The 16,845-nt window shown below is 40.3% G+C and overlaps 1 protein-coding gene across 4 annotated transcripts in view; it reads left to right on the top strand.

The window, feature by feature from the left end:
* Positions 1 to 212: 212 nt before the first annotated feature.
* The window catches only part of LOC121179155 (RNA-binding motif, single-stranded-interacting protein 2-like), a 28,798-nt gene continuing 12,165 nt past the window's right edge, over positions 213 to 16,845 (top strand). For all 4 annotated transcript variants that reach the window (XR_005893852.1, XR_005893851.1, XM_041033812.1 and 1 more), the window contains exons 1-3: positions 213 to 347; positions 11,856 to 12,022; positions 16,645 to 16,703. Coding sequence is in view for 2 of the 4 variants with exons in the window: in XM_041033812.1 (XP_040889746.1) it covers positions 276 to 347; positions 11,856 to 12,022; positions 16,645 to 16,703 (298 nt within the window). In the remaining 2 variants the exon portion in view is untranslated. The remainder of the gene's footprint in view (positions 348 to 11,855; positions 12,023 to 16,644; positions 16,704 to 16,845) is intronic.

Genomic DNA, 16,845 nt, shown 5'->3' with positions numbered 1-16,845 from the left:
TGAGTGAAACAACAGTGGGCGGTGAATGAATTTGAACTAATCCCCACTCTTCTGTGTGGGCCTCCCGGAGCCGTGTTTGAAGGACCCCTGAAGGAGCCCAGGGGCCAGCAGCGGGGGCCCCCGTCCTGCAGCGGCAGCAGCCACAGCCACAGCAGCAGCAGCAGCAGCACCACTCGCAGTCAAGCAGCGGGACTCCAGGCACTCACTTCCCCAGCTGCTGACGTCAGCTGGCAGCCTGGGCTGTGCTCGCCGCTCCGCACATAGCGCCGAGAAAAATGCTGCTCTCCGTACCGCCAAGGGCAGGAATCAACCCATACAACGGCTATAACAGCAGAAACAGCAAAAAGGTAAACGCTTTCGGGCTTTTCCCTAATTTTCGTCTTGTTCGCCCTGCAGGGCAGCACGCCCGTGTCTGTGGCGACAAAAAAAAAAACAAAAAAACGGCTTGTGACAGTGAGCTGCAGTGTCCTTGAAAAGCGAAACGTAGTGAATTTAACTTAAGACTTCGTGGAGTTAAATAAAAAAAAAAATACAGCCTACAGAGCAGCCCTGCTCCGTGGTATGTCTAGTTGGGAAATTGGCCACTGCTCGGTCCTGTCATGTTGGACGCCTGGTGTTTTATTTGGTAGCATTTGTATGTGTGTGTGTGTGTGTGTGTGTGTGTATATATATATTTATATGTGTGTGAGCGTGTGTGTGTGTACTACAGCAAGGATGTCGATATGGCTCTGCTCACTCATATGAAAAAGTCAATGGTGGAGAGCAACTTTTATGGGTAACTGTACCGTGTTGGGATAGCGCGTCTGAGCCTGGATGTGTTTGTGGAAGTGGGGGTAGGGAGAAAGGCAGGCAGAGGGGAAACATGTTTGAAAACGAAATCAGCCTCTTCCTCCGTGAGCCGCTCACATTTAGTGTTAAATTAGCTCTTCATTGTCTCCGCTGCCGCGTAAGTTTGCAAAGTTTTTTTTTCCCCCCCTTCTCCTCGTTTCCCATCTGAAAGCGGAATATGCCCCACCCCTTGAAAAATCCCACCAGACCATGATGACTACATTCCCAGAATTATGAATCGCGCTCTCGTGGTCAGCATTCACTGTTGACATTGACACGTTTATTTATTTATTTATTTATTTATGTCTGTATGTGTCCAGTATGTGAAGAAAGGTTAGTCTTATGCTAATACACGAAACAGTGTTTGATGTAAAACAGCGAAACAATAGACAAAATAAATACTCAAATTATGAAATTGCTAAAAATACCTAATTATTAAGGTTACTATTGGTACAACTGATTTTTTAGTATTTATTTATTTGCTGTTAGGGAACTTTTCTTGCTTCCTGAAATCCCTTTTCATGAGTAGTGTTTTTTTTTTAATTTGTTCAGCCTGTGGTGGCATACATCATGTGTCTTCTCTCTATGGACCACAGTGTCTTGTTAGTGGTGGTAAAAGCTCTTTCAGTATACATGAAATATATATTCACAGCATCTCTTCGTTTCCCTCTGCCCCTGTCTGCCTCTGTGTGTTGTGCCGTGTGATCCTGAATGGCATTTTGAAAATGTACATTGACGTGTTGTCTTTCTCTGATCTTGGGCACCGCCTGGCTGCTCATCCTCCCAGATCTGATGTCAACACTTTGTGCTTGTCTGAGGAAAACAGCATTGTTTTTGAACCATTTGTCTCACACACACATACACACACACTCATACACACAACATGCAGTTTATTTTGATGAACTCACATTGGGTTTTTACAGCATATACATTTCCATTCTGTTCTTGACTTGAGTGAGTTCTAGGTTGGACCAAATTTTGTTTCTGTGAGGAGCCTATTAGACAAACATTTCCTCCTCTATCAAAGCAAACCATTTTTAGTTCTCCAGAGACAAAATTAAATGTTAAATGTCACATTTTAAAAGGAAGTAGACACTGTATGAGCAATCAATGCAGTTTCATTTTTTTTATTTGGTAATTTTCTAAGTGTGTTTGATATATGTATAATACGTAATAAATAAAGTGGGCATTTGAAACGTAGACATTCAGTGTGGACACAGTGCTGTTGCTAGGCCTAACCCATGTTTACGACTGATTATATATGACATAAAACGGCTTAAACGATTAGTCAATCAATTGATTAGTAGATAGAAAAATAAGAGGCAGCTTTTTTGATGATAGTTTAACAGCTTCAGTCATTTTTCAAGTGATCGGTGTCCAGCTTCTTACATGTGAGGCTTTGTTGCTTTTCTTTGACATATATCATTGTAAATGGAATATCTCTGGGTTTTGAACTTTTGGCCAAATGAAACAAGATGTCTGAACACATCAGCCTGGGCTCTGGGAAACTATGATTATAATTTCATAAACTGTACAACGAAGATTAGCAGATTACTAGATAATAAAAATAATTGTTTGTTGCAGCCCTAATTGTACTTTCTTAAGTAAGTCACACTGTTTGTATTTTAAGGATCATTCCATTCAATGTGTTCTAGTGGTTCCAGGCTCTTTTATTTTGTAGATCTGAAGTTCACGCAGAGGTCAAGTTCCTGTGTTGTGATTCCTAGCACTTCCTCCTCCCACCTCCACCTCCTTTCTATCTTTCACTCACATTCTGCCATACCTGAGCCGCAAAAGCACACAACATAAAAGTCCGAACGCAAAACAAACAAGTAAAGAGGCGAGAAAAGTGCTCTTTGTGCGTGCGAGGTGAATACAGAGCTCGACAACTAAAAGGCGTTTGGTTTCTGTTGTGCTTAAAGCAGCTGCTCCTCCCCTGACTCAGCACCTCATTTCCTCCCTCAAATAAATAGAATTAATGTTCTCAAATCAAATTTGGTCCGTTTCCGTGTAAAGCTTCCTGGATGGAAAAATAACAGGAGGCGGCTTGTCGCTTCACAAGGTATCATGCGTCTCACTCAGGGCCCCATTGAAAGGCTTGTTTTTGTGCTTGTCAATCAGATTTTTGTTCTCTTCTTGGCAGGAGTCCTTTTCAACAAATGCCAACTTACTGCTGTGATTTAAAGCTCTGGGTGCCTCAAAACATATTCCTTTGGATCAAAACACAACTAGACGTGAAAAGAAATGAAAGAAACACGTTAACTGGAGCATTAAATTGTCACACAGATGCAAAGGTTTTTACTAAAATTCACACATGGCAGAAACAGCAGAAGTGACGTCTCCCGTTCTTGTTTAAATCAGCGATTTTTAGCTTTTCACTTGCAACTCCACAAGCCTGCAGACGTCACCAGTGTTTCCTAATTCTTAGCCTATGTGAACCTATGCTCCTTTTTAAGTGTATTGTTTACATGTATGACATTTCTCCTTGACAACTCTCAGAGCTTGACTGCCATACATGACAGGAGTAGAATGGTTCTGGACAAAAGAAGCTTGTTAAAAAGCTCAAACCCTGTCACACAGGCAACTAAAGCCTTTGAGAAAGATTGATTTTGCTGTGAATCATCGAATCATACGGCCAGAAGAAAAAGAACTGCCTCCCTTTTTCCCAAACAGGGATCGCTAGTCATCATAATGAATAACTTAAATTTCTGTGTTGAGCAGAAGGAATGTGAATATGATTTAAGACAGAACTGTGTTCACCTGCACAGAAAAGTGTGGATATTTGATTTAATAGCAGTAAGCGTTGGTGCACGTTGCTCAGCTTAATACTGGCTGTGTTTGAGAACACTGCAGCATACAAATATAGGAACGTATTATATATATTATATGTGATGTGATGGCTATTTAGTATCAGTTTACACCTGCCCATCTATAGCCCAGTATACATTTAAAAAACAAATAGTCTCTATGTAGATGTTTGATGAATGAGACTCTACTAATCATCATTGGAAAAGTAGGTGAAAAATAGATAAAATTATGTGCAACTATGTAGTTTATATACAATATTACTAACTAATTACTAACTTCCACCTAAATAGTGCTGTTATATTTGACAATATAACAGCACTGAGACTTGAGAGCTGGCTGCTAAACATCTACCCTTTTTCACGTTTTTCCATGATGACCCCATGTGCTGAAATCTGTTCCCCTGAATTATTTTCTCTCGTAGGATGGTGCCTGTGGGAGAATTTTAGTCAGCCACTGCCTAATCTTAAAATTGAATCAATCATAACAAATGTCAGGTGTCAAGTGTCCCTGAATGCACCAACAAGGAGAGTTTTCTCTTTGATATACCCTGCAGCAGTAATCAGACTACAAAAAAGAAGAGGAAACCAAATGTTCAGTGTGATTGATTACTCTACGTACAGTATGTCAGACACGTTTCAAGTCTGTGCAAGTACATTTTGTTATTATAAGCTGCTTTCATTTACGCACTACAACCCTGAACGACCTGAACAACCTCTAGACATTACCCAGAGGAGCTGTCTGTGTGAACACAAATGTCCAAATCAGTTGAACTGGACATTAATCGGACTTTATCCTGACAGCTCCCTAGTACAAAGTCCATGTAATGTCCAATTGATCCGATGTGTGAATAGAGCAGGTCATTGTCTGGAGAATTCACAGCGAGCGAGTGGGCGTGACGTTCGACATGCATGATGACGTTTCTATGCTACCTCTTGCACGATCTACCCAGGCGCCACCCCTCGCCTAAACCAGACGGAGTATTTCCAGTAGGTGTGAACATGTCCCACACGGAAAATCTCTGATTGTGTGCTGCATGTACGAAAGGGCAACTCTGGACAACGTCTGGACCTGATTCTAAGTTCATATGTGAAAACAGCTATACTAACATGAACTGAAACAAACCAATGCCTACATAAGAGCTAGGAAATCTAAAATCTACGTTTTACTTTGTACTTTGTGACGGTATTATCCTTTAAAATATTGCACATCATGACAATGAATCAAAAAACATTTAGCACTTGACCTCACTGACTCATTACATTAACATTAAAACATGCATGTACTAAAGACTGAGGTCATGAGTTTTCTTTTTGTTGATGATTGCTTTGCATTCATAATCAAAGGAAGTTTAAACCACCAATACTCCAGCAGTAGCGGCAGTAGTTTGACTAAAACCTGGAACCTCAGAGGAGACGTGGTTGTAATCAACAGACAGTGAGAGTCATTTCACAAACCCTGTCAACGTGTGCTCATGACATATACCTAATGCTACAGAACACTGCTAGCCCTGGAAAGTCCCTGGCTCATGTTCAGAAATAGTTACACAAATTACAGAGAAATTTCTACATTGCCAAAACGATAATCCATTTTTTAGACGGAGTACATGTAATAGTTACATAACCGATTTCAAATAATTTACAAATACCAAATTTTCACAGCAGTAAGGTGACATCTGTGTCTGCCTTCAGTCCGTTCTCTTTTGTCAGCACTCTTTAATGAAGAAGAGCTACACCAACGGTTGTCTGTGTTTGTCCTTGTTGTCAGTTGTTTTTTGTAATCCTTCCTCTGAGTTTCTCCCTTAATCTGGGGCATCGGAAACTTTTCTTGGATGGTTCCTAGCAGGGCTCAGGAGGTAGAGTTCCAGTGGTTCCATCCCCGGCTCCTCCAGTCGTGTCGAAGTGTCCTTTGGCAAGATACTGAACCAGTATTTGAGCATGTGTGTGAATAGGTGAATGTGGCATATACAGCACTTTTAGTGGTCTGGAGGACTAGAAGTGCTATGTAAGTGCAGTCAGTTTACCATTTACCAAGTTTTTTCCGTCATATTCCTAGTTGGTGTAGCCTACTCCGTCTCCATTGTTACAGTTGCCTCTTTAGCTCTGGCAAACCACCGGTGCACCAGCACAGGAAAGTCAGCTGGTGCTGATCGACTTAATAAACATTGCGTGAACTCGTTTCTTGAATGTAACGAATGTTCACATACTTGTAAAAGTTCCACACTCCAACTTTAAGTTAAGTGCCAGTACAGATTAGTGATCCGACACCAGTGGTCTCTTCTCTGAATTTTGTAATAACACTGGCAAAGAAACTGTATTCATGTGAATCAGTTATTTAGTGGGTGATACTCTATGTGCTTAATAAGGTCCATATCGATGCTAATAAAAATGCCATATTGTTGCTAATAACAATATCTAATCCGAGCATCCCTGATATGTATAATATCCCTAATAGTCTATCCTTGTATTGGACTTACAAACATCAGGTAGCCAGAAACATGTCTCTATTTGGATAATTATGTTGCTAGTGGTTGTTGGATGTTTAATTAGGCAACTGATAACACAATAGCCATATTGGCTATTTCAGATACTTGTAAATATTGATATTGGCCTCAAACATCCAGTGTAGGTTGGGCTATGCTCACCAGTCTGAATCCTGTACTCGCTAAGGCTGATATAAAGACATGATAATCTGACTTTAGTTGCATTTTCTTTTTATGCCTCAGACGCTGTGTGTGAAAGGCACTGAACACATATCAAATGTACTTATGTAGAAAATGTATATTTGTAACAACTCCACAACAGGAAAAATATCACATACATAGATAATTGCTGTCTACTGAGCTGCTTTTGCCATTTTGTATTAAACCAGCTGTTCCGCTGCAGTGACTTTATCCTCGCTGAACTCTCCTGTACCATCACCTTTGTCCTTGTGGCATTCTGCCAGGTATATGTTTATCTATCTCTTTGTTTAATGTGTCAGATGTTTTGGATTGGTCCCCAGCTTTGGTGCCAACCGCATGAACCGGCCAAGGTGAACAGGTAGAGTGGGAGACAGAGCCCTTGGAGAAAGCACAGCTGTCAGAAATCCGATGCCAAGTACTGCAGTGATGCCAGACGCTCTGTGTGCCGCACATTTTGTTAGATCTCTGGCTGAGCTGAGGGCCGGTGTTTGTAGGTATCTGTTTCCAAGCTCCCCAGCTCTTGTCACCTGACCTGACTTGAAAGCCATGCATGCATGTGAATTTTCACTGTGCATGTGCATCAAGGTGTGATCAGCCACATTAACAGATAGCTCACATACAGACAGTTTGAAGATTAATAGGTGCTCATGAAAAGACAAAAGGAAGGGGTGGGTTAGAGACAGAAAGGAAGGAGGATTCAGGGACGAGTCTGGGCGTGCGTTTTGTGTCCCTGTCACCTGGTTGGAATGCAGAGCTCCTCATTCAAATGGCTGTGTGATAACATCAGGAGCAGAGACAGAGGATTTCCTGCCTGCCGCCATACAGCAGCTCACCACTTTACTAGACACACAGTCCTCACCTAACCCTCGGCTAAAAGAGGCCGTTTTAGATTTTTAGAAATTCCTAATCATCATGTTAACTTTCTCCATACAGTACTGTTGACAAGACAGACAATTTGGTGTAGTATGACAAATTAATAGTTAGATAATTTCTTTTTTGCCCATATGATTTTTATCTGCATGGCAAACAGGACATGATTTGGTTATAGAATCAAGTAGCTCTTTTTGTTGATGCTTCAGGAGTGAATGTTAGTAAAATAAATAAATAAATCTTTTTCCCATGACTCATTTTCCTTGTTGGTCCTAAAGCAAAGCTGGTGTAAAGTGGCAGCTCAGCAGTGTAATTCTATACAAGCTGGAAGCTGCATCCACATTCAGCTAGGCTATAAATCTGTGCATTAGCATGTAAGTCAGTCAGCCGGTCAGATGGTCATGGTGCTTTCCTGCCTGATGAGAAGACAGGCTCTCCAGTAGGGAGCAGGGAGGCAGGGACATGGGAAGGCGGGCAGACCCCCCAAGAGCCAGGAAATCCGTGGAATTCTGTGGGTCAACCTGGGGTCAACTGGAGAAGCCCCACAGGGAGAGACGGAGATAAAAACAGAGGTGGAGTGAGTCTAAAAAGAGGGTTGGTCATTTTAACAGTTGTACTTCTGCAAAGAGAAAACGTGCTGAGCGTCTAAAGTGGTCATATGAATGATATTTTTATGTCAGTACATAAGATGAAGATAAAATGAAGGACTGTGCATTTTTGATGTACTCGGTAGTCAGTACCAACAATAGCTTTATTTGAGACAGAGGCTTCCTGTCAGCTTCAGAGTGATGTAAGTGATGCAAGTTTACGTCAAGATAGAGGAAATGGTTTTATTTATAGATATGTTGACTTTTGTCTTTAGTTTACCTCTAAAAATATCCAGTAATATTTTTGATCCTGTTGTTTACAAGGCTTGTCTGTGATCAACAGCAACCTCTGAAAGTGACCTTTGTAACAAACCTGTACCCCTGACATTTTTTAAATTTTTAAATAGCTCTTATAGTTTTTAACTTTTTAAAAATTATTTCTTTATTAATAGTTGTTTGAAATTTCCATTCTCATCTTGTATGTTGTCCCTTAAGCCTTATGTTATTCCCTAAGGGTTCAGGTTTCAAATACTTCTGGGCTCACATCAGTGGTGGGAAATAACTAACCGTATTGCACCTATTCAAATCCTAACATTAAAACATGAAATGAATGGAACTAATCAGATTTTCACTTTCAGTGAATATGCTTTCTTTTAGGATATCTTAGGCAACTTGTAAATTGGTTAGAAGATTCATTTTTCAGAAGACAGAGCAACTGAAAACTGATTTGCTTGCTCTTTTAATCATGCTGATGGTGATTCTTCTTCTTTTTATTATTATTATTATGTACGGTTACATGAGGCTGTAGTAAACCACTCAACACATTCCTTTATCAACTACTAGAAAGTCAATTTCTACAGGAGTTCAGAAATAATAAGAGAATGAGGACTAATGGATGTCATTGTAAATGTTTAATTAGTAATTAAATTATTAACTAATTTGTGCTACAGAATTTTGGCATTGGGCCTAAAATTTGCATTATTATATATTTCATAAATATATATAGTTCATAAAAACACCAGACTGTGGTCTATGGATTGATTCGTGGACTGCTGATGTCAATCCGATATGATGAATGAATTATTGAATTATTTTTTAAATTTTAATTATTAATTTAATTTATTATTTGAATTCTTATTGGCACCTGATACAATTAGTTATTCAGCTTGTAATACTGTAATACTTGTAATCCTTAATAAATTTAAGGACAGTGAACAGAGTGAGAATAAATCAAACCAAACACTGTGAATTTAAAGTTTAAAATACTTTTGTACCCAGAGAGTGTAATGAAGGCACTTTTACTTTTATGTGAGTAAGCACATCTGAACATCTTCTCTGTACCAATTTGTGTTTCACTAATTACTTTTCAATGACAGCTAACCTGTTATTAGCCCAGATTACTTATTCAGATCTCAAACAAACTTAGTTTTTCAGTTTCCAAACAATAACAAAGAAGTTCTGATTTCTTTTCATGATAAAGGTCACAGATACTATATTGGTTTAAAGATCTAATGCAGCTCAATGTTTTCACTATCAAGCATGCTGTAGCAGTATAAATGTGTATGCATGTGTATGAGTACTGTGTATGTGTGTGTGTATATATACGCATGAACGCATGTGTGTGGTTGTAGGCCCATGATTTAAGGGGTGTTGTTGCAGTGGTGTGCTCCTGGTACGGTCTGTAACTTGACTGGGACTTGGCACTCTGGTAAAGAGTGTGTGAATGAGATTATAGGTCTCTGCTGTCCTGTCCTTTCATTCACAAATTAGCTGCCTCCAAAAACTTATTCATCACGAATTACACTGTGACAATATAGATAAACTCCAGCAGGCAGGCTTGTTCTCTGTTTGCCCTCAGAATTTGTGTTTTCCACTGGCTATGAAATGACAGAAAATGAATAAGGCCTTTTTTAAAATAAATGAATGATACTTACCATTACCATTCAAATATACTAGGGGTGGACAATGGACATCATAAAAGAACCATTTGTATACAATAATCTGGTAGCCACTACGTCCCTGTTTTGATTTCAGTAAATAAAGGCCAAGATGCCAAGTATACTATAAGCATGTATTTACAATCATGGAAAAGAACGCTCCAAATTTTGAGAAAAAACTTCAAATGGATATTTAGGTTGGATATTTATTGGTTTCTTAACATGACAAAAGCATTTTGTAACACTTAAACCATGAGCGTAACTGACGGTGCCTTGACTTTGGTGTCCAGTCCTGCACGTACATCCTCCTGTTTGTGCCTTCTTACTCATGGACACAATTGTGTAAATATTCCTGGAGATGAAAGGAAAGAACACAAACGTCTATTTTCTTTGATTTACTTTGAGCAGGTTGTGTTTCCATCTTACCAAGCACGAACAAACACATGCAAACTTTTCTGGATACTTAAGAGGCAGAGGAAGAGAGGATTATCCACAGAGGAATGAGTCTGTTGTTGTCGAAGCGGCTGCCATGCTGCTGGCAAAATAGAGGTCAAAGGGGGTGTCTTAGAGGGGCTCCGTGCCTTATGGATGGCGTCTAATTAGCGGGATTGGTTGATGTTGCAGGTGGTCCTGGTGTGACCGTGTCTTCCTGCTGGGCTTTTCCTAAACACCGGCAGTCTGATCAGTGACCCTGTCCTCTCTCCTGAAATTAACCCATTGTCCTCCTGTCACCTCTGTCCAATCGGTCTCTCAAGTGAGACACTCCAGCCTCACGGGACCCTGCTGAGATCCGCCAGAAAGCGTATTTGTTCTCATTCCTTCGTACGCAACATTTGGCTGTTAAATGAATGTGATTAGAGTCATTTTCTCACAGCAAACAAGACGCATTTTGCCCGGTCTGGCGTGCCTGGTCTGTTCTGAAGTGCTGCTATTTATTGCCTCAGTCTTATTTGGAAAACAGCCAGTGGATCTATTCCTGGAGAGAGAGAGGTCTTTTTTCTGAGTTCTTGACAGGCAAAGTGATAATGAAACCCAATGAAATATATTCATCTGCCTGGTTACACAATCTTTTGTTTGATTTCTCCAAGGAAAGCCAAAATCCCACATTGAGATGAGATGAAATGAGAAGATAAGTGATGAGAGGATGCACTGGTTGTTTTCAACAGCCTTTCATGTTCCTAGTGATGAGTCATTGACTAGTTGACTGCCATAGTTTATGACTAGTATTTACGGGCACTGGCACTTCATAGACTGATCAAAATAACCCAAAGTAAGAACTGAGGAGGAGGTTTATTAGTAGTTGAGGTAGACATCAGGTCAATACACATGGTCACAACATGAGCATGTTACTATGTATTGTCATCTAGTAATAAACTCCTGGTGAGCTGTTGTTATTCATCTATTTGAATTTTCCTTTGTTTTGACAAACAGACTTTTGATTGTAATGTGGACTGAACTGAACTCCGTTTCTCCATCTTGCCACTCAGGATTTTCTCAACTGTTAACCTTAAACACTGTGCGAGCGGGAAATGTCAGATTACAGTGTTGAACTTGAGGCTTCTGCGAGTTTAGGAAAGAGAAAAATACAAGTTTGATCAGCTGGCAGCGTTTCTTTTATGGATACTTTAGCAGCAGAAGTAAAATGAGGGAAAGTAATGCAGTTTCAGACTTGTCAACATGTAGTCTATTATTTAATTCTGCCTCATCAGACTAACTAAATGTGGGGTCTTTAAATCTTTGGTTTTGATATGCACCACAAGATTTCTTTGTGGTTCCAAAAGTAAGAAAGAAGTTACCCAACATGGAGACAGCGTAAGAGGCCCCCTTTTCCCTATATGGTCTAGGCAGCCAAGAGGCCCCATATTCCCCTCAGAAAGCAGTATTGGTGAGTGTTGACATGAGGGCTGTGTGATATCATTTTTCGCAGCTCCCATATAATCATCTCTCTCGTGCAAGATTGCTTTCTATCTCTAAACATCTCTCAGTACTCCTTTGAGCTCTTCACACTTTGAATAAAAACTAACAATATTGTACTTGTCCAGTATTTACTGATGTTTGAGGATATCGTGTTTAAAAAAAAACAGACAATTTCTGTGAAGTGTTTGTGCGCAGAAAACTTATTCTGATGTTTCTCTCTTATCGCAGCAGGCCTATGTGTCCTCCGGCCACCAGATGGCGCCCCCCAGTCCCAACACCAACAGTAGCAGCAACAGCAGCAGCGGTGGAGGGGAACAGCTGAGTAAAACAAACCTGTATATTCGCGGCCTCCATCCGGGAACCACGGACCAAGACCTGGTCAAACTCTGCCAACCGTGAGTGATTTCAGAACTTTTCTTATTTCCACAGTGACTTCCTCGAGACTTGTTGAGGTGTGTAGCAACTAGTAGAGAGTTCACTCTTTATAAAACCACAAATTTTTGCATTTATGTTTGCGTATGGATTCAGGTACAACATTTATTAGAACATTTAGATAGATGTGTGGATTTTTGCACGTTGGAGAGAGCCAGACATGCTGTTTCCCCCTGCTTCCTGTCTTTATGCTAAGCTAAGCTAATGTTGGCTCCAGCTGGATGAGAGTGGTAGTGAATTAGTGTATTTTCCAAAATGTTGACCTATTTCTTAAATGACAATACCACACGGAGATAGGCCTTGATTACAGCCTCCAAATGATCATGCATCAACGTTTTAATAATGTCTAAGCTATGCAGATATATAGGCCAAAATAAAGTATCATATATATATATATATATATATATATAAAATGTTGTTAGTATTTACGGCTTTATGCTGAGTCAGACTATATTCTGGCTATCATCTGATTGTAGCTGTAGTTTTACACTCCAGTCCACTTTAACTGGAACAAGTTTGCTTTAGATATTTATCTTTGATGCTAAATTGGAGAAAGAGCCATATTGAAACTTGACTTCTTGTGAGCAGATAACATCTGTGCCGTCTGGAGCGTTGCTCTTCATCTGTTGGACACATGAAATTAAATTGTTTAAGGCCGTAATTTAATGTTCAGAAAAAGGAGCTGTTTAGGCAGGAAGGAAGGAAAAGTGGTCTGTGAATAGGGATGCTAAGTTACCACAACTAAAGTCAGTTTGATTAAATCTTGACAATTATAAAGAACACAAGAAATTGCCAGCAAAATAGTATAGCCTTAGAGGGAACTAGAGGAATGAGAGAACATATTCAGAGAGTCAGGAAAAAGATGAGGCAGGGGTAAAGAAGAAGAGAAGGGGCCAGAGAAGGGTACAGCATGTTGCCTCCTCATGTCCTGATCTAACCTTCCACTTTTTGTGAGGCTGAATTGGCTCAGAGGCAGTGAACTAAGAGCTGCACACCCCTAGATAAATAGTCTAGACTCTTTAGTATGTTGGCCTTACAAACACACACATGTAGATAAAACCCAGTAATAAAGCACCCAAACTGGTTTGGGCTGCTGCAGGTCAGGGCTATGCTGTGTATCACAAAAGTCATTTGTGAACTTTAGTCATGCATCTGTAATTTCCACGGATCATTCACTGTAACAACACGCCTCCCGGAACAAGCATGGGCCATAGCTAATAAAACCTGACTTGTTAATACTCTGACCAACACTACAGCTGCTCCCTCTATAACATTTGTGCTTGATTCTGCTCGTGAACCATTCTGACCCTACGCGAAGAAGCCTCAGAAACATCAAATTCCCAGAGCAAATGCACATGGCCCACAAATGATAATCATATTCACATTGGAGCGTAGGTGCGCACGCATTGTCAAAGCTCAAACAATCAAAAGAAAATCTGAAATGTGCTGTGGGTTTGCGATACACAGGGGCTTGAGCTTAAAAGCAGGAGACCAACAGAGAAGTCATTGTGGAGTGGTAGAGAAGTGCAGAGGGGACGGAGCCTTTAGGGGTGGGTGGGAGTGCTACTCTTGAAGGGGAAACTTAAATGAGTGGGAAAAGAGTACCATGGCCTGCTGGGAAAGAATGTCAGACGGCCGTATATGGGTCAGAGCTGTCTTTTAAGTTGCTGTGGCCTCCACAGTGTGGTGGGCTGCCTTTCTGCTGCAGAGGGGCTGAAGTAAGCCGAGGGTCACGCAGTCACTGTTTTCAGACCTTTGAACCCTCCTGGAGTCTCTGTTAGGGAAAACATGAAACACAGCTTTTGTTTTTCTTTGTCACGGTTGTAATGAAAACTCAAGACTGATCAATAGTACTTCAGTGTTTTGCCGTATGGACGTATGAGCTTGAAACCCAGAAAATCAGAGGCAGCGTTGAACTCATAAGGGTCACTGTTATCATTATCATCAGAATAAAAAAACTACAGTAAAGGCCCTTCATTTAGTTTATGGCGATATAAAGATTTTATCATATTTATTCATGCATACAACTTCTCCCAGTCTGCATGAGCTGACAAGACACCACAGGTTCATTTAAGCCACATCCAGAAGAGTGTGTATATTTTCAAACAACACCACAAAAAAGATAACCAATTTGAATAATTACATTTCTTGTCTACAACAAAAAACACAACTTACTGACAAAAGATTTGCTTTGAAAAAGCTGATTACATACTAATTAGATAAAGCATCGTCTGTACAACAGAATATTTCAGTATATTTGTACTGTTCACAACTAAATAGTCATAGTATTTACAGTACTGAAAAATGGGACTCACTTTCCATTTCTCCCAAATCACACAGCTTACACAATCTGTTTTCCTCCTGAATATTTTTGAATCTGCCAACCTCAGTGGCCAGAGGAAGAATACCAGTTTTCAGCTGTGTAACCAAGGATCTTTGGCCCTGACATTAGCAAGATGTAACATATGATTTTTGCTTTGTCCTACTTTTCAAACCAATTGTACTGATCTTTCACATACTGCACTGATGAAAAAAAAAAAATCACAGTAGAATAAAAAAATTAAGATTTGCACACACAGCATATATGTGCATATACGTCTTGGATTGTGAACTTGTACTTGTAGCTTGTAGATACCAAACCTTTGTCTATGCTCAGTGTAGTTTTTTTTGATAATCAGACATTTTATCAGACTAAATTTAGTCATAGGCCATGGAGGAACACTCTCTCAAAAAAGGAAGAAAATAGCTTATTTTGTCTCAGTGGGCTGCGCGTGCGTGTCTGTGTGTGTGTTCTTCCAAAATAGTGTGGTCTGAGGCTTAATATCAGTGAAAAGAGCTTGTTCCTCAAAATGCACCACTATCAAATGAAACCAGTGGAGTTGTGAGGGGCTTCTTTTGATTCATCCATTTGAACCTCAGGTCAAGCGAGTGCTATATTGCTTTACAGTTTCTACAGTCTGTTGATCAACAGTAAACAGCAGATTTTGTATATGCGAGTGAGCCTGAAAATGTTTCTAGATTAGTGCCCCAGATAGGGCCAAAAGAAATATAACATTTCAGTTAGGCTTGAATGGGTTAAATTATATTCAGCTTGTGTATATATTCAAGCCTAATGGCCGTTTTGCAGCTGTTAGATGTCAGTGGGAAACTTTAAACAAGGCCTGTGCATAGGTCATGTGGCTATTTGGCGGCGATGGATGATGAATTATTAATGTGTTCAGTGATTAAGTTTCCTTTATAGTGTATATATTCTACATGCCAAAATTCACAGTGATCAAGATCATGGAGTCCTGCTCATACATTTTAGCAGCAGAAAATTAGATCCATCTTGAGATTATTAGGTAATATGATTAACATACTCATGCAATTATAGCCTGTTGTGATAGCTGAGGAGAGGACATAATCCCTGTTCACATGCATGACTGTTTTTGTTTCATGGAAAGATCCATGATCTAGATGTGTATGTACATTGTACATTATCAACCTTACAGAATATAAGGCTGCAACATTTTAGCATAAATACTTTAGACCCTGGTGTCAGTTGTGGCGCGGGTCTCGGCTGTGACCATCTAGTCAGATCTGAGTCATCTGGGCAAATGTCCACTGAGACGAGGCAGGACTGTAGGACCCAGCGGTTTCCTGCAATGCGAGGGTGGAAAAACAGAGAGAGGGAGAGGGACGTGGTGGGAAGGAAGGCGAGCCGGAGGGGTGAAGCATCAGGTTACAGTGTACATTCCGCCCAGACGCCATGTCGCCCAAACGGAGGAACACCAGCCTCCCTCACTGGCTAAATTCACCAGACAAGGGCAGGTCTATTATACTGTAGTGCTGATGCACCATCTTATAACACTGCATTCCATTAGTCTCCACTTCTTACGTAACAATTCTCATTTACTGCTTTTAAGGTGATTTTCATTCCATGAATGTTTTATGACACTGCATTAATGCATTCATTGATTCTCCTCTTTTACTGATTGCCGTTTGTCATGTTTTTCTGTGGAAACCCATGGACTGAAATAGCAGGTTAGGACACTAGCTAATGTTTCACACACCTTATGACTTATTTTGTGTGTAGTTAAATGGATCAAGTATACAGTAAGTTGCCTTGAAAGTCAGTAGACACTGCTTCTGACAATGCTTTTAAGCTTTATTTGAGCCAAAAATATCAGAGAGCAGAGCTGTATTTAGGAGAGAGGTGTGCATTTGAGTGTTAGCCTGTGTTTGTGTGTGTGCTAAAGACAGGCCTGGAACAAATTGTTTTTGGCCCTGAGGTACTGTCTCCTGTCTGTTGAAAACAACGGCAGCGAACAGCGTTACTGTACAACAGCCTCCACCAGCAGACCAGCAGACAAAGACAAAAAAGGGTGGAGGCATGACAAAGTTTTCTGTGACACTTAAGATCACATTCAAAAAGACAACTGATTGCATGAAGGAGTGTGTATTCATGTTTACACCTGTAGTCATGCAGCCTGAGGAAGTGCAGCAGGATTGGTATGCATGTGGTAGGAGCAGATTCCTCTCTTTGCCCCACAGTCACCTCATATGTCATTGATCCTGTTTTCTGTATTCTTGTGTGTCCTTGAAGGTATGGCAAGATTGTGTCGACCAAGGCGATCTTGGATAAAACCACCAATAAATGTAAAGGTGAGTTGTGTCACTTGTTTTTTTCTTTGTTTTTCAGTCATGGTTTTTCATGACTGTTGACTTTATTTATGCTGTGCAGTTTGGCTTTTTGGTTATTTAAGGAATAGTTTGACATTTTGGGAAATATGTTTACTCGTGCTAA

This window comes from Toxotes jaculatrix, chromosome 3, assembly GCF_017976425.1.
Source record: "Toxotes jaculatrix isolate fToxJac2 chromosome 3, fToxJac2.pri, whole genome shotgun sequence".
NCBI lineage: Eukaryota > Metazoa > Chordata > Actinopteri > Toxotidae > Toxotes > Toxotes jaculatrix.
The sequence above is the reverse complement of the archived record's forward strand: the minus strand, read 5'-3'. Positions and strand labels throughout refer to the sequence as shown.